Consider the following 26518-nt stretch of genomic DNA (forward strand, 5'->3'; position numbering starts at 1 on the left):
ATGTGATAGCAACCCAAACTGTGGGACACCCAGATAGAAAAAAAAAAGAGAACTATCCCAAGAAAAATTCTAACCTAAGGCATTTAAGTTCTTTAATACTTTTCATTTTTATAACCTAGTATTACCTTGCAAAAACAAACAAACAAACCGCCTTACTTTTAAAGCAAATTTCATGTTTTCTATAGTTTTTCTTACTTTGTTTTCTATTTTAAATATTGTATTTCTGAGAGTCTAACCTCTACTCTAGATTTTTAATCTTTGCTTTTTTTTTTTTTTAATCAATTTTGTATCCACAGCTTCAGGGGCAGTATGCCAGGTAATACATCATTAGAGATGTCTGAAGTTCAGATGCTTTTTGTAATAAAAGCAGAATATTGGAAACCCTGAGAACAAACAGTCTGATTGACATAATATATAATTTGAACCATAAAATCTTATCTTGCAGCACTATCAGTACTCTGCTGAATTTATTATGTATATTATTTCTAACATCCAGAACTAAATATTTGATTTTTATGTTTATTTATTTTATGATGTTACTGTTGAATTTTTATTATCAACCTGAAAAAAAAAAAAAAAAGAATCTAATCTTCAGTATCCATTTTTCACTTATGGGTGTGATTACTGATTGGCTTGATTGCTCTCTCCCTTCTGACGTTCCCTTTTCTCCTCCAGATTACCTCTATCTCCTCCCTCCCCCTCCTCTGCTCTACTTAACTCAGTGAATCTCACTGGGTGTTCCAAGCTGTGGAGAAAACTTAGGAAACTGTTAACTGTCTAGATTCCTATTTCCCATTTTGACTTCCCCTCTTCTTCTCCTAGTACTTCTATCTCCTTCCTAAGTCTTCTCTGCTCTAGGTAACTCTGCAAACCTCTCTGAGTGTTCCACATCGTGGAGAGCACATTGGGAACTGATTACTGGCTAGATCGGTCTCTCACCTTTTGTTTCCCCCTATTCTCCTCCTTGACTTCCCTGGTGGCTCAGATGGTAAAGTGTCTGCCTACAATGCAAGAGACTCGGGTTCAATCCATGGGTGGGAAGATCCTCTGAAGAAGGAAATTGCAACCCACTCCAGTACTCTTGCCTGGAAAGTCCCATGGATGGAGGAGTGTGGTAGGCTACAGTCCATGGGGTCACAAAGAGTCGAACACGACTGAGAGATTTCACTTCTCCTCCTAGTCACCTCTATCTCCCTCCTCCCTCTTCTCTATGTAATTATGTGAACCTCTTTGGGTCTTCCAGATTGTAGAAAGCTCATAGGGAATTGATTACTGTCTAGATTGCTCTCTCCCCTTTAGAATGCCCCTCTTCTTCTGGTTACTCTATCTCCCTCTTCCCTCTTCTCTTCTCCGTGTAACTGTGAACCTCTCTGGGTATTCCTCACTGTGGAGAATCTTTTCACTATTAATCTAGATGTTTTATCATCAGTGCTGTATGGATGGAGAAGTTTTAAGGCTATTGTAAGAATAAGATGAAAGGTAGAGGCAGGAGGCTTAAATACAAAACTTCAGAACACCAGAATTCTCCTGACTGCAAGGAACATTAATCAACAAGAGCTCATCCAAAAGCCTCCAGACCTACACTAAAAGGAAGCTCTACACAAGAGCCAAGTTCCAGAGCAAGACATACCATGCTAATTCTCTAGTAATGCAGGAACATAGCTCTGACCATTAAAATACAGGTGGCCAAAAGTAACACCAAACCCATATGCTATGCTAAGTCACTTCGGTCATGTCTGACTCTGTGTGACCCCGTAGACGGTGGCCTACCAGGCTCCCCCGTCCCTTGGGCTCTCCAGGCAAGAACACTGGAGTGGGTTGCCATTTCCTTCTGCAATGCATGAAAGTGAAAAGGGAAAGTGAAGTCGCTCAGTCGTGTCCGACTCTTAGCGACCCCATGGACTGCAGCCTACCAGGCTCCTTGGTCCATGGGATTTTCCAGGCAAGAGTACTGGAGTGCGATGCCATTGCCTTTTCCGTAGACACCCCAAAACTCACTACTGTACACGTCACTGCACTCCAGAGAGAAGAGATTCAGCTCCACACACCAAAACACAGACACAAGCTTCCCTAACCAGTAAACCTTGACAACACACTAGTTCAACCCCACCACATGGAGCAAACTCAGTAATAAAGAGGAAACACAAACTTCCAGCATACAGAAAGGACACCTCAAACACAGCAATCTAAACAAAATGAAAAGGCAAAGAAATATTGAGCAAGTAAGGAACACGATAAATGCCCACCAAACCAAACAACAGAGGAGGAGATAGAGAATCTACCTGGAAAAGAAATCAGAAGAATGATAGTAAAAAGATGATCCAATATCTTGAAAACAAAATGAGCTACAGATAGTCTAGAGACAAGGATTGAGAAGATGAAAGAAATGTTTAACAAGGACCTAGAAAAAATGAAACAGTCAATCAATAATGAATAATGCAATAACAAAGATCATAAGCCCTCTGGAGGGAACCAACAGTAGAATAACTGAGGAAGAAGATAGGATAAATGAGGTGGAAGACAGAATGGTGAAAATAAATGAAGTAGAGAGGAAACAGGGGAAAAGAATTAAAATAAATAATGACAACCCCAGAGACCTCTGGGACAATGTTAAACACCTCAACATTCGAATCACAGAAGTCCCAGAAGAAAAGAAGAAAGGGAATGAGAAAATACTTGGGAGATAATAGTTGAAAACTTTCCTAAAACGGGGAAGGAAACAGCCATTTCCAAGAAACCCAGAGTCCCAAACAGGATAAACCCAAGGCAAAACACCCAAAACACATATTAATCAAATTAATGAAGATCAAACACAAAGAACAAATATTAAAACCAACAAATAACACACAGGGGAATTTCCATAAGGATAACAGCTGATGTTTCAACAGAAACTCTTCAGGCCAGAAGCAAAAGGCAGGACGTATTTAAAGTGATGAAAGAGAAAAACCTACAAACCAGATTTATATACCCACAGGATCTCAGGCATATATGACAGATCAGTCGATCAGTCGTGTCAGACTGTTGCGACCCCATGAATCCCAACACACCAGGCCTCCCTGTCCATCACTAACTCCCAGAGTTCACTCAGACTCACGTCCATCGAGTCAGTGATGCCATCCAGCCATCTCAACCTCTGTCGTCCCCACTCCTCATGTCCCCAATCCCTCCCAGCATCAGGGTCTTTTCCAATGAGTCAACTCTTCGCATGAGGTGGCCAAAGTACTGGAGTTTCAGCTTTAGCATCATTCCTTCCAAAGAAATCTCAGGGCTAGTCTCCTTCAGAATGGACTGGTTGGATCTCCTTGCAGTCCAAGGGACTCTCAAGAGTCTTCTCCAACACCACAATTCAAAAGCATCAATTCTTCGGTGCTCAGCCTTCTTCACAGTCCAACTCTCACATCCATACATGACCACAGGAAAAACCATAGCCTTGACTAGATGAACCTTTGTTGGCAAAGTAATGTCTCTGCTTTTCAATATGCTATCTAGGTTGGTCATAACTTTCCTTCCAAGGAGTAAGAGTCATTTAATTTCATGGCTACAGTCACCATCTGCAGTGATTTTGGAGCCCAGAAAAATAAAGTCTGACACTGTTTCCAATGTTTCCCCATCTATTTCTCATGAAGTGATGGGACCAGATGCCATGATCTTCGTTAAATGTTGAGCTTTAAGCCAACTTTTTCACTCTCTTCTTTCACTTTCATCAAGAGGCTCTTTAGTTCTTCTTCACTTTCTGCCATAAGGGTGGTGTCATCTGCATATCTGAGGTTATTGATATTTCTCCTGGAAATCGTGATTCCAGCTTGTGTTTCTTCCAGCCCAGCGTTTCTCATGATGTACTCTGCATATAAGTTAAATAAGCAAGGTGACAATAGCCTTGACGTACTCCTTTTCCTATTTGGAACCAGTCTGTTGTTCCATGTCCAGTTCTAACTGTTGCTTCCTGACCTGCATACAAATTTCTCAAGAGGCTGATCAGGTGGTCTGGTATTCCCATCTCTTGAAGAATTTTCCACAGTTTATTGTGATCCACACAGTCCAAGGCTTTGGCATAGTCAATAAAGCAGAAATACATGTTTTTCTGGAACTCTCTTGCTTTTTCCATGATCCAGCGGATGTTGGCAATTTGATCTCTGGTTCCTCTGCCTTTTCTAAAACCAGCTTGAACACAGGAAGTTCACTGTTCGCATATTGTTGAAGCCTGGCTTGGAGAATTTTGAGCATTATTTTACTAGCGTGTGAGATGAGTAAAATTGTACAGTAGTTTGAGCATTTTTTGGCATTGCCTTTCTTTAGAAGGTAATGCCAATCTATTTCATTCCAATAGATTGGAATGAAAACTGACCTTTTCCAGTCCTGTGGCCACTGCTGAGTTTTCCAAAGGAGCAATGGCTGTGCTTTGCTGGAGCAGCCATGAAGAGATACCCCACGCCCAAGGTAAGAGAAACCCAAGTAAGACGGTAGGTGTTGCAAGAGGGCATCAGAGGGCAGACACAATGAAACGATACCCACAGAAAACTAGTCAATCTAATCATTCTAGGATCACAGCCTTGTCTAACTCAATGAAACTAAGCCATGCCCATGGGGCAACCCAAGATGGGCAGGTCATGGTGGAGAGATCTGACAGAATGTGGTCCACTGGAGAAGGGAATGGCAAACCACTTCAGTATTCTTGCCTTGACAACCCCATGAAGAGTATGAAAAGTCAAAATGATAGGATACTGAAAGAGAAACTCTCCAGGTCAGTAGGTGCCCAATATGCTACTGGAAATCAGCAGAGAAATAACTCCAGAAAGAATGAAGGGATGGAGCCAAAGCAAAAACAACACCCAGCTGTGGATGTGTCTGGTGATAGAAGCAAGGTCCAATGCTGTAAAGAGCAATATTGCACAGGAACCTGGAATGTCAGGTCCATGAATCAAGGCAAATTGGAAGTGGTCAAACAAGAGATGGCAAAAGTGAATGTTGACATTCTAGGAATCAGCTAACTGAAATGGACTGGAATGGGTGAATTTAACTCAGATGACCATTATATCTACTACTGTGGGCAGGAATCCCTCAAAAGAAATGGAGTAGCCATCGCTGTCAACAAAAGAGTCCGAAATGCAGTACTTGGATGCAATCTCAAAAACGACAGAATGATCTTTGTTCATTTCCAAGGGAAACCATTGAATATCACGGTAATCCAAGTCTATGCCCCAACCAGTAATGCTGAAGAAGCTGAAGTTGAACGGTTCTATGAAGACCTACAAGACCTTTTAGAATTAACACCCAAAAAAGATGTCCTTTCATTATAGGGGACTGGAATGCAAAAGCAGGAAGTCAAGAAACAACTGGAGTAACAAGCAAATTTGGCCTTGGAATACGGAATGAAGCAGGGCAAAGACTAATAGAGTTTTGCCAAGAAAATGCACTGGTCATAACAAACACCCTATTCCAACAACACAAGACAAGACTCTACACATGGACATCACCAGATGGTCAACACTGAAATCAGATTGATTATATTCTTTACAGCCAAAGATGGAGAAGCTCTATACAGTCAGCAAAAAAGACCGGGAGCTGACTGTGGCTCAGACCATGAACTCAGCCAAAGATGGAGAAGCTCTATACAGTCAGCAAAAAAGACCGGGAGCTGACTGTGGCTCAGACCATGAACTCTTTATTGCCAAATTCAGACTTAAATTGAAGAAAGTAGGGAAAACCATTACACCATTCAGGTATGACCTAAATTAAATCCCTTATGATTATACAGTGGAAGTGAGAAACAGATTTAAGGGCCTAGATCTGATAGATAGAGTGCCTGATGACCTATGGAATGAGGTTTGTGACACTGTACAGGAGACAGGGATCAAGACCATCCCAATGGAAAAGAAATGCAAAAAAGCAAAATGGCTGTCTGGGGAGGCCTTACAAATAGCTGTGAAAAGAAGAGAAGTGAAAAGCAAAGGAGAAAAGGAAAGACATAAACATCTGAATGCAGAGTTCCAAAGAATAGCAAGAACAGATAAGAAAGCCTTCCTCAGCAATCAATGTTAACAAATAGAGGAAAACAACAGAATGGGAAAGACTAGACATCTCTTCAAGAAAATCAGAGATACCAAAGGAACATTTCATGCAAAGATGGGCTTGATAAAGGACAGAAATGGTATGGATCTAACAGAAGCAGAAGATATTAAGAAGAAATGGCAAGAATACACAGAAGAAAAAAAAAAAAGAAAAGAATACACAGAAGAACTGTACAAAAAAGATCTTCACGACCCAGATAATCACGATGGTGTGATCACTGACCTAGAGCCAGACATCCTGGAATGTGAAGTCAAGGGGGCCTCATTACGAACAAAGCTAGTGGAGGTGACAGAATTTCAGTTGAGCTATTCCAACTCCTGAAAGATGATGCTGTGAAAGTGCTGCATTCAATATGCCAGCAAATTTGGAAAACTCAGCAGGCAAATATGAAGGAGAAATCAAAAGCTTTAAAGATAAGCAAAACTGAGAATTCAGCACCACCAAACCAGCTCTTCAAAAAATGCTAAACAATCTTCTCTACACAGGAAACATAGAAAAGGGGTATAAACTAGAACCCGAAACAACAAAGTAAATGGGAACGGGACCATGCTTATTAATAATTACCCTAAATGTAAGTCGGTTGAATGTCCCAAACAAAAGACAAAGACTTGCTGAATGGATAAAAAAACAATATCCCTCTATATGCTATTTACAAGAGACCCACCCCAAACCAAGAGACCCATACAGGATGTAAGCGAAGGGCTGGAAAAAAGATATTTCATTAAAATGGAGACCAAAAGAACTCAGGAGTACCAATACTTGTATCAGAAAAAATAGATTTTGAAATAAATGCCACTGAAAATAGATAAAGAAGGACACTACATAGTGATCAAAGGATCAACCCAACAAGAAAATATAACAAATAAAATATATATGCACCCAAATATATGTGCATTCAATATCATGGTAATCCAAGTCTATGCCCCAACCAGTAACACTGAAGAAGCTAAAGTTGAATAGTTCTGTGAAGACTGACAACACCTTCTAGAATTAACACCCCCAAAAGATGTCCTTTCCATTACAGAGGACTGCAATGCAAAAGAAGGAAGTCAAGAAATTCCCGAGTCAGGCAAATTTGGCCTTGGAATACAGAATGAGGCAGGGCAAAGGCTAATGAAGTTGTGCCAAGAGAATGCACTAGTCATAGAAACACCCTTTTCCAAAAACACAAAGGAAAATGGTACACATGGACATCACAAGATGCTCAACATGGAATCAGATTGATTATGCTCTTTGCAGCCAAAGATAGAGAAGCTCTATACAAGCTCTATGGAGAAGGCAATGGCACCCCTCTCCAGGACTCTTGCCTAGAAAACCCCATGGATGGAGGAGCCTGGTAGGCTGCAGTCATGCGGTGGTTAAGAGTCAGACACTACTAAGCAACTTCACTTTCACTTTCATGCATAGGAGAAGGAAATGGCAACCCACTTCAGTGTTCTTGCCTGGAGAATCCCAGGGATGGGGGAGCCTGGTGGGCTGCCATCTATGGGATCGCACAGAGTTGGACACGACTGAAGAGACTTAGCAGCAGCATACAAGCTCTATACAAGTTCAGCAAAAACAAGACCAGGAGCTGACTGTGGCTCAGATCATGAACTCCTTATTGCCAAAAACAGACTGAAATTGAAGACAGTGGGAAAACCACTAGACCATTCAGCTATGCCCTAAAATAAAATAAAGCCCTTATGACTATACAGAGGAAGTGAGAAATAGATTTAAGGGACTAGATCTGATAGACACAGCTCCTGATGAACTACGGATGGAGATTCATGACAATGTACAGCAGACAGGAATCAAGACCATCCCCAAGAAAAAGAAATGCAAAAAAGCAAAATAGCTGTCTGAGGAGGCCTTACAAAATGCCTGTGAAAAGAAGAGAAGCAAAAAGGAGAAAAGGAAAGGTATACCCATTTGAATGCAGAGTTCCAAAGAATATCAAGGAGAGATAAGAAAGCCTTCCTCCACAGTCAATGCAAAGAAATAGTGGAAAACAATAGAATGGGAAAGACTAGAGACCTCTTCAGAAAACTGGGGACACCAAAGGAACATTTCATGAAAATATGGGCTCAATAAAGGACAGAAATGGTATGGACCTAACAGAAGCAGGAGATATTAAGAAGAGGTGGCAAGAATAACAGAAGAACTGTACAAAAATGATCTTCACAACCCGGGTAATCATGAAGGTATGATCACTCACACTCACCTAGAGCCAAACATCTTGGAATGTGAAGTCAACTGGGCCTTGGGAAGCATTACTGCAAACAAAGCTAGTGGCGGTGATGAAATTCCAGTTGAGCTTTTTGAAATCCCAACAGGTGATGATGTGAAAGTGCTACACTCAAAATGTCAGCAAATTTGGAAAACTCAGCAGTGGCCAAAGGACTCGAAATGGTGTTTTCATTCCAATCCCACAGAAAGGAAATATCAAAGAATGTTTAAACTACCACAAAATTACACTCATCTCACACAGTAGTAAAGTAATGCTCAAAATTCTAAAAGCCAGGCTTAAGCAATATGTGACCATGAACTTCCAATGTTCAAGCTGATTTTAGAAAAGGCAGAACCAGAGACCAAATTGCCCACATCCGCTGGATCATCAAAAATGCAAGAAGAGTTTCAGAAAAACATCTATTTCTGCTTTACTGACTATGCCAAAAGCTGTGACTGTGTGGATCACAATAAACTGTGGAACATTCTGAAAGAGATGGGATTACCAGACCATCTGACCTGCCTCTTGAGAAGTCTGTATGCAGGTCAGGAAGCAACAGTTAGAACTGGACATGGAACAACAGACTGGTTCCAAATAGGAAAAGAAGTATGTTAAGGCTGTATACTGTCACCCTGCTTATTTAACTTATATGCAGAGTACATCATGAGAAATGCTGGGCGGGAGGAAGCACAAGCTTGAATCAAGACTGCTGGGAGAAATATCAATAACCTTAGATATGCAGATGACACCACCCTTATATGGCAGAAAGTGAAGAAGAATTAAAGAGCCACTTGATGAAAATGAAAGAGGAGAGTGAAAAAGTTGACTTAAAGCTCAACATTCAGAAAACTAAGATCATGGCATACAGTCCCATCACTTCATGGGAAATAGATGGAGAAACAATGCAAAGAGCAGCTGACTTTATTTTTCTGAGCTCCAACATTGCTGCAGATGGTGACTGCAGCCATGAAATTCAAAGACACTACTCCTTGTTAGGAAAGTTATGACCAACCTAGATAGCATATTCAAAAGCACAGACATTACTTTGTCAACACAGGTCCATCTAGTTAAGGTTATGGTTTTTCCAGTGGTCATGTATGGATGTGAGAGTTGGACTACAAAGAAAGCTGAGCTCCAAAGAATGGATGCTTTTAAATTGTGGTGTTGGAGAAGACTTGAGAGTCCCTTGGACTCCAAGGAGATTCAACCAGTCTATCCTAAAGGAGATTAGTCCTGGGTGTTCATTGGACTGATGTTGAAATTGAGACTCCAATACTTTGGCCACCTGATGTGAAGAGCTGACTCACTGGAAAAGACCCTGATATTGGGAAAGATTGAGGGCAAGAGGAGAAGGGGATGACAGAGGATGAGACAGTTGGATGGCATCACCAACCTAATAGACTTGGGTTTGGGTCGACTCCGGCAGTTGGTAATGGATAGGGAGGCTGGCATGCTGTGGTTCAGGGAGTCACAAAGAGTCGGACACGACTGAGTGACTGAACTGACTGATGCAACCAACATAGGAGGACTGCACTATGAAAGGCAAATGCTAACAAGTATGAAAGATGATATTAACAATAACACAATAATAGCAGGAGACTTTAACATCCTACTCACATCTGTGGATAGATCAACCAAAGAGAAAATCTGCAAGGAAACACAAACTTTAAATGATGCAATGGACCAGTCAGACCTATCCGATATCCATTGGACATTTTACCACAAAACAGTGAAGTTCACTTTTTCCTCAAGTGCACGTGGAACATTCACCAGAACCCCGATCATATCCTGGGCCATAAATCTCGCCTTGGTAAATTCAAAAAAAAACTGAAATCATTTCAAGCATCTTTTCTGATCTCAAAGCTCTAAGAGTAGAAGTCAACTACAGGAAGAAAAAACCATTAAAAATACAAACATATGGAGGCTAAACAATACACTTCTGAATAACCAACACGTCACAGAAGAAATTAAAAAAGAAATGAAAATATGCATTGAAAGAAATGAAAATGAAAACATGACAAGCCAAATCTTCTGGGATTCAGTAAAAGTACTCTAAGGAGAAGGTTCATAGCAATACAAGCTTACCTCAAGAAACAAGAGAAAAATTTTAAAAATAACCTAACTTTACACCTAAAGCAACCTGAAAAAGAAGGAATGAAGAACTCCAGGGTAGGAAAGAAATCATAAAAATTAGCACAGAAATAAATGACAAAGAAACAGGGAAACTAGAGCAAAACTAAACACTGGTTTTTTTGAGATGATAAACAAAACAGACAAACCATTAGCCAGACTCATCAAGAAAAAAAGGGAGAAGACGCAAATCAACAGAATTAGGAATGAACATGGAGAAACAACTGTAACACTGTAAACAACACAGAAATACAAAGGATCGTAAGATACAACTATCAGCAACTATATAACAGTGAAATCAACAACTTGGAAGAAATGGACAAATTCTTAGAGAAGTATAACCTTCCAAATCTGAACCAGGTAAAAAAACAGGAAATCTTAACAGACCCATCACACGCAGAGAAAACGAAACTATAATCAAAAAAATTCCAACAAACAAAAGCCCAGGATAGAATGGCTTCACAAGTGAATTCTACCAAATATTGAGAGAACTAATCCCTACAGTACTCAAACTCTTACAGAAAATGGCAAAGGAAGGTAAACTCCCAAACTCCATTCCATGAGGCCACAATCACCCTAACAGCAAAACCAGACAAAGATGCCACAAAAAAAAAAAAAGAAAAAAGAAAGAAAGAAAACTACAGGCCAATTATCACTGATGATCACAGATGCAAACAACAGAATTTTAGCAAACAGAATCCAACAACATATTAAAAAGATCATACATACATCATGACCAAGTGAGCTTTATCCCAGTGATGCAAGGATTCTTCAATATTTGCCCATCAATCAATGTGTTACACCATATTAACAAATTGAAAGGTAAAAACTATGATTATCTCAACAGATGCAGAGAAAGCCTTTGACAAACTTCAGTATCCATTTATGATAAAAGCTCTCCAGAAAGCAAGCATAGAAGAAATATACCTCAACATAATAAAAGCCATATATGATAATCCCACAAGCAAACATTATCCTCAATGGTGAAAAATTGAAAGCATTTCCCCTAAAGTAAGGAATAAGAAAAGGGTGCCCACTCTCACCACTACTATTCAACACAGTTTTGGAAATTTTAGCCACAACAATCAGAAAACATAAAGAAATAAAGGAATCCAAACTGGAAAAAATGAAGTAAAGCTCTCACTATTTTAAGACGATATGATCCTCTAACATAGAAAACCCTAAAGAATCCACCAGAAAATTACTAGACCTAAAAGTTGCAAGATATAAAATTCACACACAGAAATCCCTTGCATTCCTATAAACATGAGAGGACAGAAAGAGAACTTAAGGAAACAATCCCATTCACCACTGTAATGTAAAGACTAAAATACTTAGGAATAAATCTATCTAAAGAAATAAAAGACCTATATGTAGAAAACTATAAAACACTGATGAAAGAAACCAAACTTTCCACAAATAGATGGAGAAATAAACCATGTTTGGAAGAACATGGATTCAATCGGAAAAATCAATATAGTGAAATTGAGTATATTAACCACAGCAATCTATAGATTCAATGCAATCTCTATCAAGCAACCAATGGTATTTCTCAGAGAACCAGAACAAATAATTTCACAATTTGTATGAAAATACAAAAATCCTCAAATAGCCAAAGCAATCCTGAGAAAGAAGAATGGAACTGTAGGATCAACATGACTGACTTCAGACTACACTACAAAGCAACAGTCATCAAGACAGCATAGTACTGGCACAAAGACAGAAATATAGATCAACAGAACAAAATAGAAAACCCAGAGATAAATCCACACACCCATGGACACCTTATCTTTGACAAAGAAGGCAAGAGTATAAAATGGAGAAAAGACAATCTTTAACAAGTGGTCCTGGGAAAACTGGTCAACCATTTGTAAAAAAATGAAACTAGAACACTTTCTAACACCACAGAAAAAAGTAAATCAAAATGGATTAAAGATGTCAATTTAAGACAAGAAACCATAAAATTCCTAGAGGAAAACACAGGCAAAACACTGTGACATAAATCACAGCAGGACCCTCTATGACCCCCCTTCCAGAGTAATCAAAATAAAAGCAAAAATAAACAAATGGGACCTAATTAAACTCAGCTTTTACACAATGAAGAAACTATAAGCAAGGTGAAAAGTCAGCCTTCAGAATGGGAGCAGCAAACAAAGCAAATGACAAAGAAATAATCACAAAAATATATAAGCAGCTCATGCAGCTCAATGCCAGAAAAATAAACGACCCCATCAAAAACTGGGCCAAAGAACTAAATAGACATTTATCCAAAGAAAACATACAGATGGCTAACAAACACATAAAAAAGATGCTCAACATCACTCATCATCAGAGAAATGCAAATCAAAACCACGGTGAGGTACCATCTCACACCAGTCAGAATAGCTGCGATCAAAAAGTCTACAAACAATAAATGCTGGAGAGGGTGTGGAGAAAAGGGAATCCTCTTACACTGTTGGTGGGAATGCAAACTAGTACAGCTACCATGGACAACAGTGTGGAGATTCCTTATAAAACTGGAACGAGAGCCAAATGACCCAGCAATTCCACTGCTGGGCAAACACACCAAGGAAACCAGAACTGAAAGAGACACATTACCCCAATATTCATCACAGCACCATTTACAATAGCGAGGACGTGAAAGCAACCTAGATGTCCATTGGCAGACAAATGGATAAGAAAGCTGTGGTACATATACACAATGGAATATTACCCAGCTATTAAAAAGAACACATTTGAATCAGCTCTAACAAGGTGGATGAAAATGGAACCTACTATACAGAGTGAAGCAAGTCAGAAAGAAAAACACCAATACAGTATACTAACACATATATATGGAATTTAGAAAGATGGTAACGACAACCCTGTATGTGAGACAGCAAAAGAGACACAGAGATAAAGAATAGCCTTTTGGACTCTGTGGGAGAAGACGAGGGTGGAATGACTTGAGAAAATTGCACTGAAACATGTATAATGTATGTGTATATGTGAATTAGATGACTAATCCAAGTTCAGCACATGAAGCACAGCAAAGTTAGAGTGCTTAGACAACCCAGAGGGATGAAATTGGGAGGGAGGTGGAAAGGGGGTTCAGGACAGGGGGACACATGTATACCCATGACTGATTCATGTCAGTGTATAGCAAAAACCACAATATTGTAGTTAGTCTGCAATTAAAATAACTAATTTTAAAAAATGTTATTGATACTTTCATAGAAATTTTCATGAGTCTATAGACTGTTTTGGGTAGTATCCCTATTTTGTTAATTCTTCCAATACAACAGCATGATATAATTATTTACATTTATAAGCATTTTCTTGAATTTTTTTTTTTTTGGTCAGGTAACTTACAACTTCCAATGTACAAATTATAACTTCCTAGATTACATTAATTCCAAGAAATTTTATTTTTCTTAATGTAACTTTAAATGGGATTATTTTCTTAATAGCTTTTGCTAATGGTTTATCACTGTAAAGAAGTTCAGCTCATTCTCATAAGGTGACTTTTTAACCTAGTACCTTATTGAATTGTTCAGTTAGTTCTAAGAGGTTTCCTTTTTTGTTTTATGGTAGTGGATTTTAGTGTATTCTGTACAATCTAATTATAATGTCATTTGCAAATAGTGAGTTTTACCGGGGTTATTTTCCAATATTTCTGCATTCTGCTTCTCTTTCTTGCCTAATACCCCTGGCTAGGACTCTGAGTACTGTTCTGAGTAAGTGATGAGAATGTGCATCCTCATCTACTCCTACCGTATAGGAAAAGTTTCTAAATTTCCAACTTGTAGCTTTGTTTTTCTTGTGGTCTTGTGAGGTTTGGGCAACAAAGCAGTGCTGCTTGCTGTTCAGTCACCAAGTTGTGTCTGACTCTTTGCAAACCCATGGACTGCTACACAGCAGGCTTCTCTGACCTTCACCAGTTCCAGTAATTTGCTCTAACTTGTATCCACTGAGATGATGATGCCATTCAATCATCTCACCCTCTGGCACTCCCTACTCCTCCTGCATTCAATCTTTCCCAGCATCATGGTCTTTTCCAGTAGGTCGGCTCTTTACATCATCTGGCCTAAGTACTGCAGCTTTAGTTTCAGCATCAGTGCTTTCCATGAATATTTAGGACTGATTACAATTGACTGGTTAGATCTCTGTGCTGTCCAAGTGACTCTCAAGAGTCTTTTCCAACACCACAGCTCACAAACATCAATTCTTCACCCTTCTTTGTGGTCCAACTCTCACATCCATACATGACTACTGGAAAAACCATAGCTTTGACTAGATGGACTTTTTTGGCAAAGTAATATGTCTGCTTTTTAATATGCTGTCTAGATTTGTCATAGCTTTTCTTCACAGAAGCAAGCATCTTTTAATTCCATGGCTGCAGTCTCCATCTGCAGTTATTTTGAAACCCAAGAAAATAAAGTCTATCACTGTGTCCACTTTTTCCCCATCATATTTGCCATAAAGTAATGGGACCAGATGCCACCAGTTTTGTGCTTCTGAATGCTGGGTTTTAACCAGCTTTTTCGCTGTCATCTTTCACCTTCATCAAGAGGCTCTTTAGTTCCTCTTCACTTTCTAATATTTGGGTGATGTCATCTGCATATCTGCACTCCAGCTTGGGATTCATCCAGCCTGGTATTTCATGATATACTCTGAATATAGTTAAGAAAATTAGTTATGAAGTGTTCCATCCTTGTGAAGTCCCTAGTGGTCTAGTTATTAAGAATCTACCTGCAGAGCAAACATGATCAATCCCTTGTCCAGGAGGAGTCCACATGCCTCGGGACAACTAAGCCCATCCTCCACAACAACAGCAGTGACCCCACATGTGGCACTACTATAGCTCTTCTGCCCCAGAGTCCCCATTCTGCAACACAGGGAGCCACTGCAATGAGAAGGCTGTGCAGGGCAACTAGAGAGTATGTGGAAGCTAGAGAAAATCCATATACAACAAGGAAGACTAAGTCAAAAATCAAATAAGCAAAACAATAAAAAATATACCAAAAAACATCAGTATCTACAGACCTGGCTTTAAAAAAAAAAGTTCCATCCTTTACAACTTTTTCTTGAAGAGTTTGAAAGACAAGCATTAAATCTTCTCTGGCTGGTAGAATTGACAAATAAAGCTGTTTTGTCATTGACTTTTGTTTGTAGGAAGGTATTCTGATTACTGATTTAATCTTCTTACTAGTTCTTGGTTGGAGAAGGCAATGGCAACCCAGTCCAGCGTTCTTGCCTGGAGAACCCCAAGGATGGAGGAGCCTGGTAGGCTGGCATCTACAGTCGCACTGAGTCAGACACAACTGAAGCGACTTAGCAGCAGCAGCAGCAGCAGTTCTTGGTATGTTCAATTTTCTGTTCCCTCATGATCCTATTCGTTTGCTGGTACGTTTCTAGGAATTTATCCATTTCCTCTAAACTACCCAATTTACTAACACATAACTGGTTATAATGGTATGGACTAAGAATGCTGCCAGCCAAATCAGTAAACAAAAGCCATCAAGTCATAAGCCACGACAGCCACCTCTGAAAATGAGCCCTGAGGTGACTGTGAAATAGACCACAGAATAGTGATCCTAGATAGCTAAGGTACCTAACAAAGGAATGATTTCAATCAGCCCAGGTTCGCGTCTATTCCCAAAGATAGAAAAGTGCTAAATTCATTCACTTGAGATGCATGATTTTCTCTAACGAACTGGAATCTTATTATGTTTTAACTACCTGGGTTTTTTAGGGGTTTTTTGCTATAAAACTCATAGCTATACATCCTGGTTCCACCCGTACAGCTCTTAGAAGCAGTCCCTCAGCAGTACTTGAGAGACAATCCTGCAGGGTATTGTCCTCAGAAAGTCCGCAAAATTTAACATAGTTGTCAACTTTTAGTTTTAGCATTTTTGTTTTCAGAAGACAACAGCTCTTAAAATCCTTGGTATTTCTGTAATGTTAGTTACGTTGTCTCCATTATCACTTCTGATTTCAAGTCCTCTCCTTTTTTTGATGAGTCTAGCCAAAGATTTGACGACTTGCTCATCTTTTTTTTTTTTTTAAATAAAAGCTTAATTTTATTCATGTCTTTTATGGTCTTCTGAGTCTGTTCAATTTGTTTTTGTTCCAATTTTTGTTACTTCTTTTCACAACTTTGGGTTTCATTAGTCTACTTTGTCTAGTTTCTTGGGGTGTAAAGTTAGATTATTTCTGGAGTTAGGCATTTTATTACCAAGAACCTACCTCTTAACTGCTTTTGCTGCACCCATAAATCTCTTAGGTTATGTTCTCATTTTCTCTTGGTTGTTCTTGTTTAGACTTCTCTTTTGACTTCTTCACTGATCCACTGACAGTTCACTATGTTTTGATTTCACACATCTGTGAACTTTCTAGGTTTTTTCTCATAATTGATTTCCTACTGTTATACCTGAAACCTGATTGATACATTTGAATTTTATATATTCATTAAGTCTTGTTTTGTGGCCTAAAAAAAAAACCTCTCTTCTCCAGAATGTGCCATGCTTTCTTCAGAAGAATGTGTGATTCTGCTGTTTCTTTCATGGAATGTTCTATATAATTGTGATAAATCTATGCAGTTGGATATGTTGTTGAAGGCTGATGTTTTCTTATTGATTTTTGGTCTCAAATGCTTGAATAGAATTAATTTCATATGTATTCCTGTTTATAATAGTGCTCTTTCTTTTTAACCTAAAGAAATCCCTCTAACATTTCTATTAAGACTGGCTTAGTGGTACTGAGCTCCTGTAGAATTGTTTGCATGCAAAATTTTTTCTTTTTCTTTCTCTCAAATCCTTTACTACCAAATAGAGATTCCTTGGTTGCAATTTTTTTTCTTTCAGCACTTTGACTATATTGCACCACTCTCTTCTTAGCTACAGTTTGTACTCAAACATCTGATTGCCTATGAGTTATTTTTCTCTTGCTTCCCTAAGTGTTTAACTTCTGCTGTCTTTAACTTTTAACATTTTAATTACACTGTGTCTTGCTGCGGGTTCCCTTGAATACATCTTATTTGGAATTCTGTGCGTTTTTTTGGAGTTGGATGCATTTCCTTTCTTAGGTTAAGAAAATTACAATCATTCTTTGCCAAAGTGTTCTGTATTTGGGACCCTGATAAGGAGACCATTAATCTACTTGATATTGTCCTACATATCCCTAAAGTTGCCTCCACTTTTTCCATTTTCTTTTTCTCCTTTGCTTCTCTGCTTGGGGGAATTCCACAGCCCTTGCTTAGAGTTCACTGGCCTTTCTTTCATACCAGCTACTGTGCCACTGAATTGCTTTAGTGTGTTCTCAGTGTTTTTAGGTTTTCAGTTATGTGATTCTGATCTCTCCAGTCTTTGCTGAAGTTCTCACTGTGTTCACACACCTGTCTCTGAGCTCAGTGGGCATCTCTCCTATGATTACTTTGAACCCTTACAGGAAGATTACCCATCTCCATTCTCCATTATCACTGATTATGTTTTTCTCCAAGGTTTTATTTTACTGTTTCACAAACATTTCTTCTACTCATGTTGCTTAGAGTCTATGTTTGCTTATATACATACATACATGTGTACACGTGAACATACACACAAAACAGCCAATGCTCCCCACTTGGAGGAGTGGCCTCCTTTAGGAGATGAATCCTATCATTCAGGCTGGCCAAACTTTGATAATTGCTGTCCAAGAAGATTACTTTAAATTTTTGCCAGTCGTTGAGTGTGTTGCAAGACCAGTCACTGTCCCAAAAAGGGTAGGCAGAGATCTCACCATCACCGAAATTCAGGCTGATTCCAAGTCTGACCCCTGAAAGGCAGCAGCTTTCAAAGAAGGCAAACATGCACAGTCCTGTACACTGGTGAGCTATGCTGTGCCGGCCACTCAGACAGAACATCTGCCTGTGTCCCCTTGGTAACAGTTGTAAAACTCAGGCCTCCATAAGAGAGGATAAGCACCTTCCTGGAGATACTGGAAAGATGTAGAGAGGCACTGATAAGAGGGCAACGACAGCATTCTTCAGCCTGTTTTCCCAGGGAACAATTCTGTAGGTCTCTAGAGGTGGGCAAAACCAAAAGTCCACCCTTGGACCAAAGTTCTAAGACAAGCTAACAGCATCTTTCACAGAAAAAGGAACCTGTTTCAGTGTGCTGTTGCAGTACTGTGGGTGCAGCAGCCAGCTGCCTCTGACTCTTGGTGTCCCATGGGGCCCAGGAACACTAGCCTCCCTGGGAAAGAGCCAGGACTTCACGGGGGAGGTTCCACATGCAGTAGCCAAAAAAAAAGAAAAACAGTGTATCAGACACACGTAAGAACTCTATCCTCACAGAATCTAGCATTTTGGAGCATCAGAGGGAAAGCACAAAGAAAAGACACACCTACCAAGGTCTCTGAAAGGTTTTAGTTAGCCTTTAATGTGTGTCTATTCAGATGTATGCCCTCAGGCCACAGCTATGAACAAAAGCTCATCAGCTTCTTTCACAGAAAGACCTAAACTCTGTTTCGTCACCTCTTGTTGTGCTCTGAGGCAGTAGTTGTTTAAAAACTTTTTGGTGATTACTACAGTCCTATGTGACCCACTGGCCACCAGTGTGGTCCCCAGAACCAAGCAATGTAGTTGCAACCTGTCAGAGGATAAAAATACTGAGGCACTAGATCTGGACCTTTGTGGAAGACAGCAGCATGCTGATGCAAAGCAGATGGAGTACGCAAAGTTCCTGTCTTCTTGTTTCTGCTCCCTGAGAACAACTACACAGGTACGCTACAATAGAAGCCTGGCCCTCAAGCTAAAAAAGCTCCTGGACAAGCAAAGACAAGACTTTCCAAGAATTTCCTCTTTCTTGGAAAGATTAAGGGTTTGTTTCAGTCTGCTGTCTGTGCAGTGCCCTGCAAGTGGTAGGCTGCTAGGAGCTGTCTTTCCAACTGTCAGTTACAGTCCTGCAAGACCCAGGAATGCAAGACTTTAGCCTTTAAGGCCAAGTGGTCAGACAGAATCCCCTGAGTGGCAGCTGCAAAACCAGTGCACCAGACATGTAAAACGTTTCCCTCGGTAGCGGGACGTACTACAGGTACTGGTACTGGTATAGGTATAGGTACTATAGGCACTGGTACTATAGAATGTGACAGAAGGAAAGCCTGAAAATAAATGCCTCCCACTGGCTTTAGGAAGATTTATAGAGTACAAAAATGGCACCCTCCCTTGAAGATAAGTGTCCAGAGATTAAAAAAATAACAAAAGTATCCATCAAAACCAGCCCATACTCTTCAGGCTCACCTTCTAAGATTAGCAAACGAATAGCTTTCACATAAAGTCAGGGTGCTTTCTAAACACCTACATCTGGCCTCAGCCATGGCAAGAGTGAGTCTGTGCAGGAGCCCTTTAAGAGACATTTCTCAGTTTACAACAGCCCTTTGGGTCACATGAGTGCAATACCCCTGTTGTTTTTCAAACTCTGATTTTGGGGTTATTCTCTCAGGTTTAAAAGCTAGGTACTGATGATGTTGGGTTCAAACCCTAGATCCAGCTTTTCTAGTTCCCCTTTGCTTGTAGCTCACCACTGTGGGGATAGAGTTTGACTCAGCCTCTCCTATCCCTCAATGGGACAATGATATTATATTCCAAAGGTGGTTCAAGTACTTAGAAAATAAGTTTTTTAAGAAGCAGCTTTTGAACATATTTTTAAACCCAAAATATATTTACTTTTTATTATTCATAAGAACTACTGATCTCCACAAGTATAAAACAACATCATAGAGAAGATATTCCTTGGACAAGTCTCCAATGTGTCACTTCTGCAAATTAATGCAGTAACTCTTACTTGCCATATCCTTCCACCTCCAGAAAATATCTACATAAATAAATAACTTGATTGACCACCAACTGGGAACCTGTTAGAATGCAATCTATCTTAATGATCTTCTCCATCTCCACTTAAAATCTACCGTAAAATGTCTTTTACATCTATTAACTCAGCACTGAGAATTTGACAAGATACCTGGGTGACGTGTGTGACGTTAAGAAGGACTGGCCTAGCTCACTATGCTACTCAATTTGCTCTTTCGTCCCTAATCCTTTCATGGCTGGCTGCTGCTCTCACATCAGTAAGTCAACATAAACTATTCCTGCTGTTTTCTTTTTTTTCCCTTCGTCCCTGGCTTATTCTTCTACCATTTCTTTCTTGACTTCTATCATTCACTGTACCATAAGATTTTGATATCCAATGGAAACTTTCCTTCTGAGGCCAGCAATGCAACAACAGTGACTGCCAGAATCTTTGGTTTGGACAGCACTTCATATTCTTTGATTCCTGGACATTTCCACTTCTCACATTATCAGAGGGTGTCAGGCTGCTAAATCAAATACAGATGTGCCACTTAAATACACAGTAACAAGATTTGTTTCAGCTCTGTCCTTACTGACAAAACACAGGATGATACGGAATAGTTGGTTGTAATGACAGATTAAAATGCATAGTTTATCAGTGATAATTCACTAAGTGCTTCAAAAATGCAATAATTTTAGCATTTACATTAGAACCAACTATTTCGAAAATGTCTCACTACTATTCTTAAAAGGTTCTAGGCCTTTTTCATTCTTAAATTTTAAGAGGCTACCAAGGCTTCCATGTTGAGAGTGCTTCCATAATTCTAGGAAAGGAGTGCTAGTTGAAAAAACGTAATTAGAAGAAACACCCCATGAGTGAACTTCTTTGGAAGAAAGAAAAAGGAACACAACCTAGCAAACAGTAGATTCTCAGTAAATATTTCTTAAAATGTAGTAATGTCATGTAACTAAAAAATTCAATCAAAATGACAAAAGCCTTTATCTTTAACATTCCTTCTGTGTCTAGAATTCCTGAATTTAACCAAAAAAAACTAGTCTATTTCAACTGAGAGGCATTACACATACAAACAATAAAAGCTAGTCTGGAAATGCCAAGGCTGACTGACTTTCAGGATACATCTCAAAAAGCATTATAATATTCTAAATTGTATATCATAATACAATCAGCATAACTCCCAAGAAATTTTATTCTTCCCCTCAATTCTATAATATAGTTTTAAACATAAAACCATATCAAAACTACATTTTCAAAGTTTATCAAGCAAATACATACATTTTGCTATGCTATATATGGGCCTCACTCCCTTAATACTCACAAGATCAGCATATTTCTTACACAGAGCTGCCAGCTTCTCCTCTGGAGTTGAAAGAGTGTTTAAGGCTTGCATCAATAACAACACTTCTTTTCCTAATGATTTATAAAAGAAAAAAGGTAGCAGAAGGATGACATTAATTCAGTCTGTAAATTCTACATAAAACTTATATTTATAACTTAAGGCTATAAATAGAGACAAAGATTCACCTACTAAAGATGCTATTTTCAAAATGAAGTATTAGCCTCACCATCATCCACATTTCTATACTTACCAACACTGCTACCTCTTAGATACTAATCACTTAAACAGCAAAAACGAGAATTCTTCAAAAGTGCCTTAACAACTTTAGCAGAGGAAATAGGTGACTAAGATAGGTGGAGCCAAATGATGCTTTAAAGTTAGAAATAATATTCTATTTCTTACCCTGAGGATAGAAAACTTTTTATTTTCTAAACTGTTCAGCCTTGTATGTAAAGCATTTCCTCAAAGAGAATGGCATTCATCTAATTTTTTAGTATTTAATCTAAAGTTGATATTTCATATACTTTACAGACTAGTATAGGGGTAGGAGAGAGGAAGAATAGATAACTTCAAAAAGCTGACTATCTTATTCAGGTAAGATTTTAGTACTGAAAGCTTTTTCCCTTCAGTTCAAGATAAAATTAAAAAAAAAAAGGAACTGTTTCAATGTGCACACCTAACAGTAACGTATAATTCACATTTATGAATAATTTAAATTTTAAACTATTTAAATGATTTCTATCTGAAGTTGTATTTTATGCACAAGTGTTAGGATCATTGATTCTGCAGATATCTGTCTTGTTTTCAAGGAATTATAAATACTCTGCATATTCATATAAATTTTAAAGTCTTCAAAAATATTAGAAGGTGGATTAAGAAAGAGAATTTCAAATTATAATGTTACGCACAAATCATTAAAAGGTAAATATTAGGTACAACAGGAATGAAAAATTGAGGAGCAACCAGTAAGATGAAGTAAGGGCTTCACATTTCATTCATGAAATTTAACATATCACATTGTTAATCCTAACTGTCAAATTAAGCAGTTATAGGACAAACCATAAAACTAGTAATGCACTTTCTAAGCTGCAAAATAACATATCATTTCCAAGTTTTAGTGGATATTCTCTAATAAGTTGACCAATATACAACTTTCATAGTAATTATTACATTACTTTGAATAATCAAGCAACAAGGCAAATCAAATACTACTTCTTTCAAACTGGCCACAAATATTTTTTCGGGAAAACAATCTTTAGAGAGAACGAACAAAGGCATCCAGAACTGTGCTTTCTACTCTGCTATTTTCACCTCCTGCATGTAATTGTCGGAGTGAAGCACACTGACCTGGCCAAAGAAACTAAGTGTATTAGCTAAACATCCATCTCAAAACTGGTCATGTTCCACCATTACTAGTGCTGCAGAAAATATAAGTTTAACAAGCACCATGTGAAAATGTTCAACTCCTGAGCAGAAATTATTACCTAAGATTTTTTCTTTGTTTCTGTGGCACTCTGAATCTTGTTGACCACCAGAGGGATCTGTTCCAGCTCCTGGCCCTGGAGGTTCCTCTCTTGACTCTTGTGTGCAGTACACTGGGCTCAGTAAATCCCTGCTCTTTGTTGTAATGTTACTGCTTTCATCCTCTTCCACTGAATGCTTGTTAGATGTGCTACCATAATTTGAGTCATTACACTGAGGAATATCATTTGATTGACAGTGATGCAACATATCTGGTTTTACTCCTACTCGGCAAATTCTAGATTCTTCCATTGTGATTCTCCATAAGCTAGAGGAAAAGAGCAGAAAAAAAAAAAATATGGAGGAAGGAGTTAAACCAAATGTAATCAAGAGAGGAAAACAAGGCTGCACACCACTGTTTTCCACCCCACTTTGCTCATTTTCTTAAGAGTGGACTCAAACGTAGTTTTTTTTTTTTTTTTTCAGCTGCACCAAGTGGTATGCTGTATCTTAGCTTCCCAATGCATCAAGGATCAAAGCCCCCTGCAGTGGAACTGTGCAATTTTAACTACTGGACGACCAGAGAATTCCCTGCTTTGCCCATGTTTAAATGTAGTTTTTACTTTGTGTACATGGTACAATCAATTGGCAGATGATCTTAACAGTTTTTTACCCCCTTTCACAGTGGTTTACAAAAAGACAGTGCTTGTTAGAACCAAAGGAGAAAAAGGGAGAAGGGACTACTGTAATCGCGGAACAGAAAAAAATCCTAAGCTCTGACCTTCTAAGTAATAAATATGCTGGCAGAATATATCAGAATCAACTTCTGCAGAACTCTGGAATCTCCTAAAAGCCTACAGAAGAAAATTAAATTAACAACCCAAATGGAAGGCTTACTTATTAGTACATAAAAGTTGGAGATCACCATGTAATTTTAAAGTTCTCTCTGCCATTCTCCATATTCCTGGTCAGCAGTGACTATAAGAACAGAAGCCCATGCTCTCAGTGATGCTACCAGTGCCAGTGGGAACAATGCAGACATTATTTTCGTAGGATGTGGTCTCTTTCAACCTTTCAGGCAGTTCCCTAAGAAACCTGTATAGGTGTCTGCCTCTGTTTACCCCTTGGAAGCATAATCTCAATGTTAGGAGATGCACGCTGACTGAAATCACCCATCCTGGCCAGTCTCCCTAGTAACCATTTGCATGAGCTATTTTAGGACAGAAGGTCCTGGCAAAGAATACCTAACTAATAAGCCACCACCAACCAGAAGAGTCCAGAAAAGATCAAAAGAGAATACCACATGTCCGACCACTTCCCAGAATCCCTCTGGTTAGCATCCATCTTGGCTGGATGCGTGTGCTGCGCAATGCATGTGCCACCAGGAAGGACTCTGAGTCAGAATGATTGGCCAAAGACAACCCAGAAACTAATCCCATCACCATAAAACCTAAGACTGTGAGCCACAAGCCAAATGGCTCAACAGTTCTTCTAGGTTCTCTGCCCCAGTGCACTTTTCCAGGAGTCTCTTGCTTTGTCAGCACATGTGTCCTCAGACAATTCTTTCCCAAGTGTTTACACAAGAGCTCACTTTTGGGGCCCTACTTCTTAAAATATCAACACTAGGGAAGCTTTGGGGGACAGCAAGGCCCAAGTACTGACCTCAGCAGCCTGAGAATGAGACAAAGACCAGGAAAAAGCAACAAGACAGGAAAATCTGCACAGAGAAAAGCTGGGAAAGGAGACGAACATAGGTATTTCACAGGTCCCACGTTAGAGTTACCTTACTATCTCTGCTTGGCCTTCAGTCTGACCTTCAAGCAGAAGAAAAGGCTAAGGCCAAACTATAAAGACCCTGGCTGAGTACTCTAAGCTGCCCAAAAGTACAAGAGCAAACATGTCTTGTGTACTGATGTGAAACTATCTTTCTTCACATCCACTGATTTCTCCCTGGGTACCTGGGTGTCCCTTTCTTAAACGAAGCACACTGACTGATACCACCCACCCTGGTCAGGCACCATAGAAACCATTTACACTAGTTATTTTATGACAGGACGTTCTGGTAACAAACAGGGAATAATAAGCCATCACTAACCAGAACAGTTCGAGAAAGATCAAAAAAAGATGTCACATTTCCTACCACCTCCCAGATTCTCTGCTGGCAGCCATTTTGGCTCAGCAATGTGTGCACCACCAGGAAGGATTCTGAGTCAGAATAACTGGCCAAAGACAAACTGGAAACTAACCCCATCACCATAAAACCTAAGACTGCGACCCACATGGTACTCCTGGGATCCCTTACCACATTGCTCTCCATCTGGGTGCCCCAAACCAATAAAGTCTCTTGCTTTGTCAGCAAGAGTTTCTCCTCAGACAATACATTTCTAAGTATCAGACAAGAGCCCACCCTCAGGCCCTAAGAACGGGTCTCTCTTTCTGCAATACTCTTGACTTTAGCTATCTTGCACAGAAAGGTGCCTAGGGTCAGGGACAAATTCTCTCCAACCCCTACATGAAACCCATCCAAGTAAGCTGGGGCACTATGGAGAAAAGAGCAACCCAACTCAAAATTTTATGGCTCTTTGGAAACAGCTACTCAAATCACTCACTGTCCCATCGAGTTCTGTAAGGATAAGAAGTTTCTGAATTCAACTGAAGAGGCTTGAGGCAGGGTTCACAGTCCATCAAGGAAGCTCGACCAATCAGCTTCAAGCTGACTAGATGTTGCTTATATATCTAAGACCAGTACAAATGCCTATACCTATATCCATTACAAATGAAGCAGGGGTCCATGGTCAGAAAAAAGCAAGAATGTCCAGACTGACAGGAAATCATACAGTTTAGATGGTAAGTGTCCCAATAGCAAAGAAAGGTTGGGAAATGGCAGGAATCTCCTGCATTCAAATGTAACAAGTTGCTCATAATGCTTTCACTACAATAAAATCAGCCTTGCAGAAAAGAAGCACTCATCACACACCAACTCCATGACACTTCTGATATAAGCTAAATACAGACAACAATCCCTCCTCCCCCTCAGGAAACTGGAGCTGAGTTGAAAATCAGGGAATACAGACCCTCAAACTCCTCCTTCCCCTGTGAATATTCTGCACCTTCATTTGTATGCTCCTCATAGCTGACTTGCTGAAGAAACCCAGAGTAACACTTCCTCACCTATCTGCCTAGTCTCCCTCCAAGAGCATGCCTTCTATGCTGCTTCAGTCATATTCAACTCTTCGCAACACTATGGACTATAGCCCACCAGGCTCCTTCATCCCTGAGATTTTTTTAGGCAAGAATACTGGAGTGGGTTGCCTCCAGGGATCTTCCCAACCCAGGGATCAAACCTGAATCTCTTAAGTCTCCTGCATTGCCAGGTGGTTTCTTTACCTGCTGAGTTAGTGGAAAAGTGCTCTGAGAGCATACTTCTGCTTAAATAAATTCTCATTTTACTTTTTTAACCTCCATGTCTTGTCTCCAAACTCT

General features: G+C 39.4%; 1 protein-coding gene and 1 pseudogene across 2 annotated transcripts in view; both read right to left on the reverse strand.

The window, feature by feature from the left end:
• Positions 1–26518, reverse strand: part of LOC133243812 (testis-specific Y-encoded protein 1-like) — a 505577-nt pseudogene that overhangs the window by 338916 nt on the left and 140143 nt on the right.
• LOC133243844 (gamma-taxilin-like) overlaps positions 1–26518 on the reverse strand; it is a 102958-nt gene that overhangs the window by 66358 nt on the left and 10082 nt on the right. For both annotated transcript variants that reach the window (XM_061410570.1, XM_061410569.1), the window contains exons 2-3: positions 23059–23363; positions 21554–21645 (exon numbers count right to left, since the gene is read on the reverse strand). In XM_061410570.1, the coding sequence (XP_061266554.1) occupies positions 21554–21645; positions 23059–23347 (381 nt within the window). In that variant the 5' untranslated portion in view covers positions 23348–23363. The remainder of the gene's footprint in view (positions 1–21553; positions 21646–23058; positions 23364–26518) is intronic.

This window comes from Bos javanicus, chromosome Y (genome assembly GCF_032452875.1).
Source record: "Bos javanicus breed banteng chromosome Y, ARS-OSU_banteng_1.0, whole genome shotgun sequence".
NCBI lineage: Eukaryota > Metazoa > Chordata > Mammalia > Artiodactyla > Bovidae > Bos > Bos javanicus.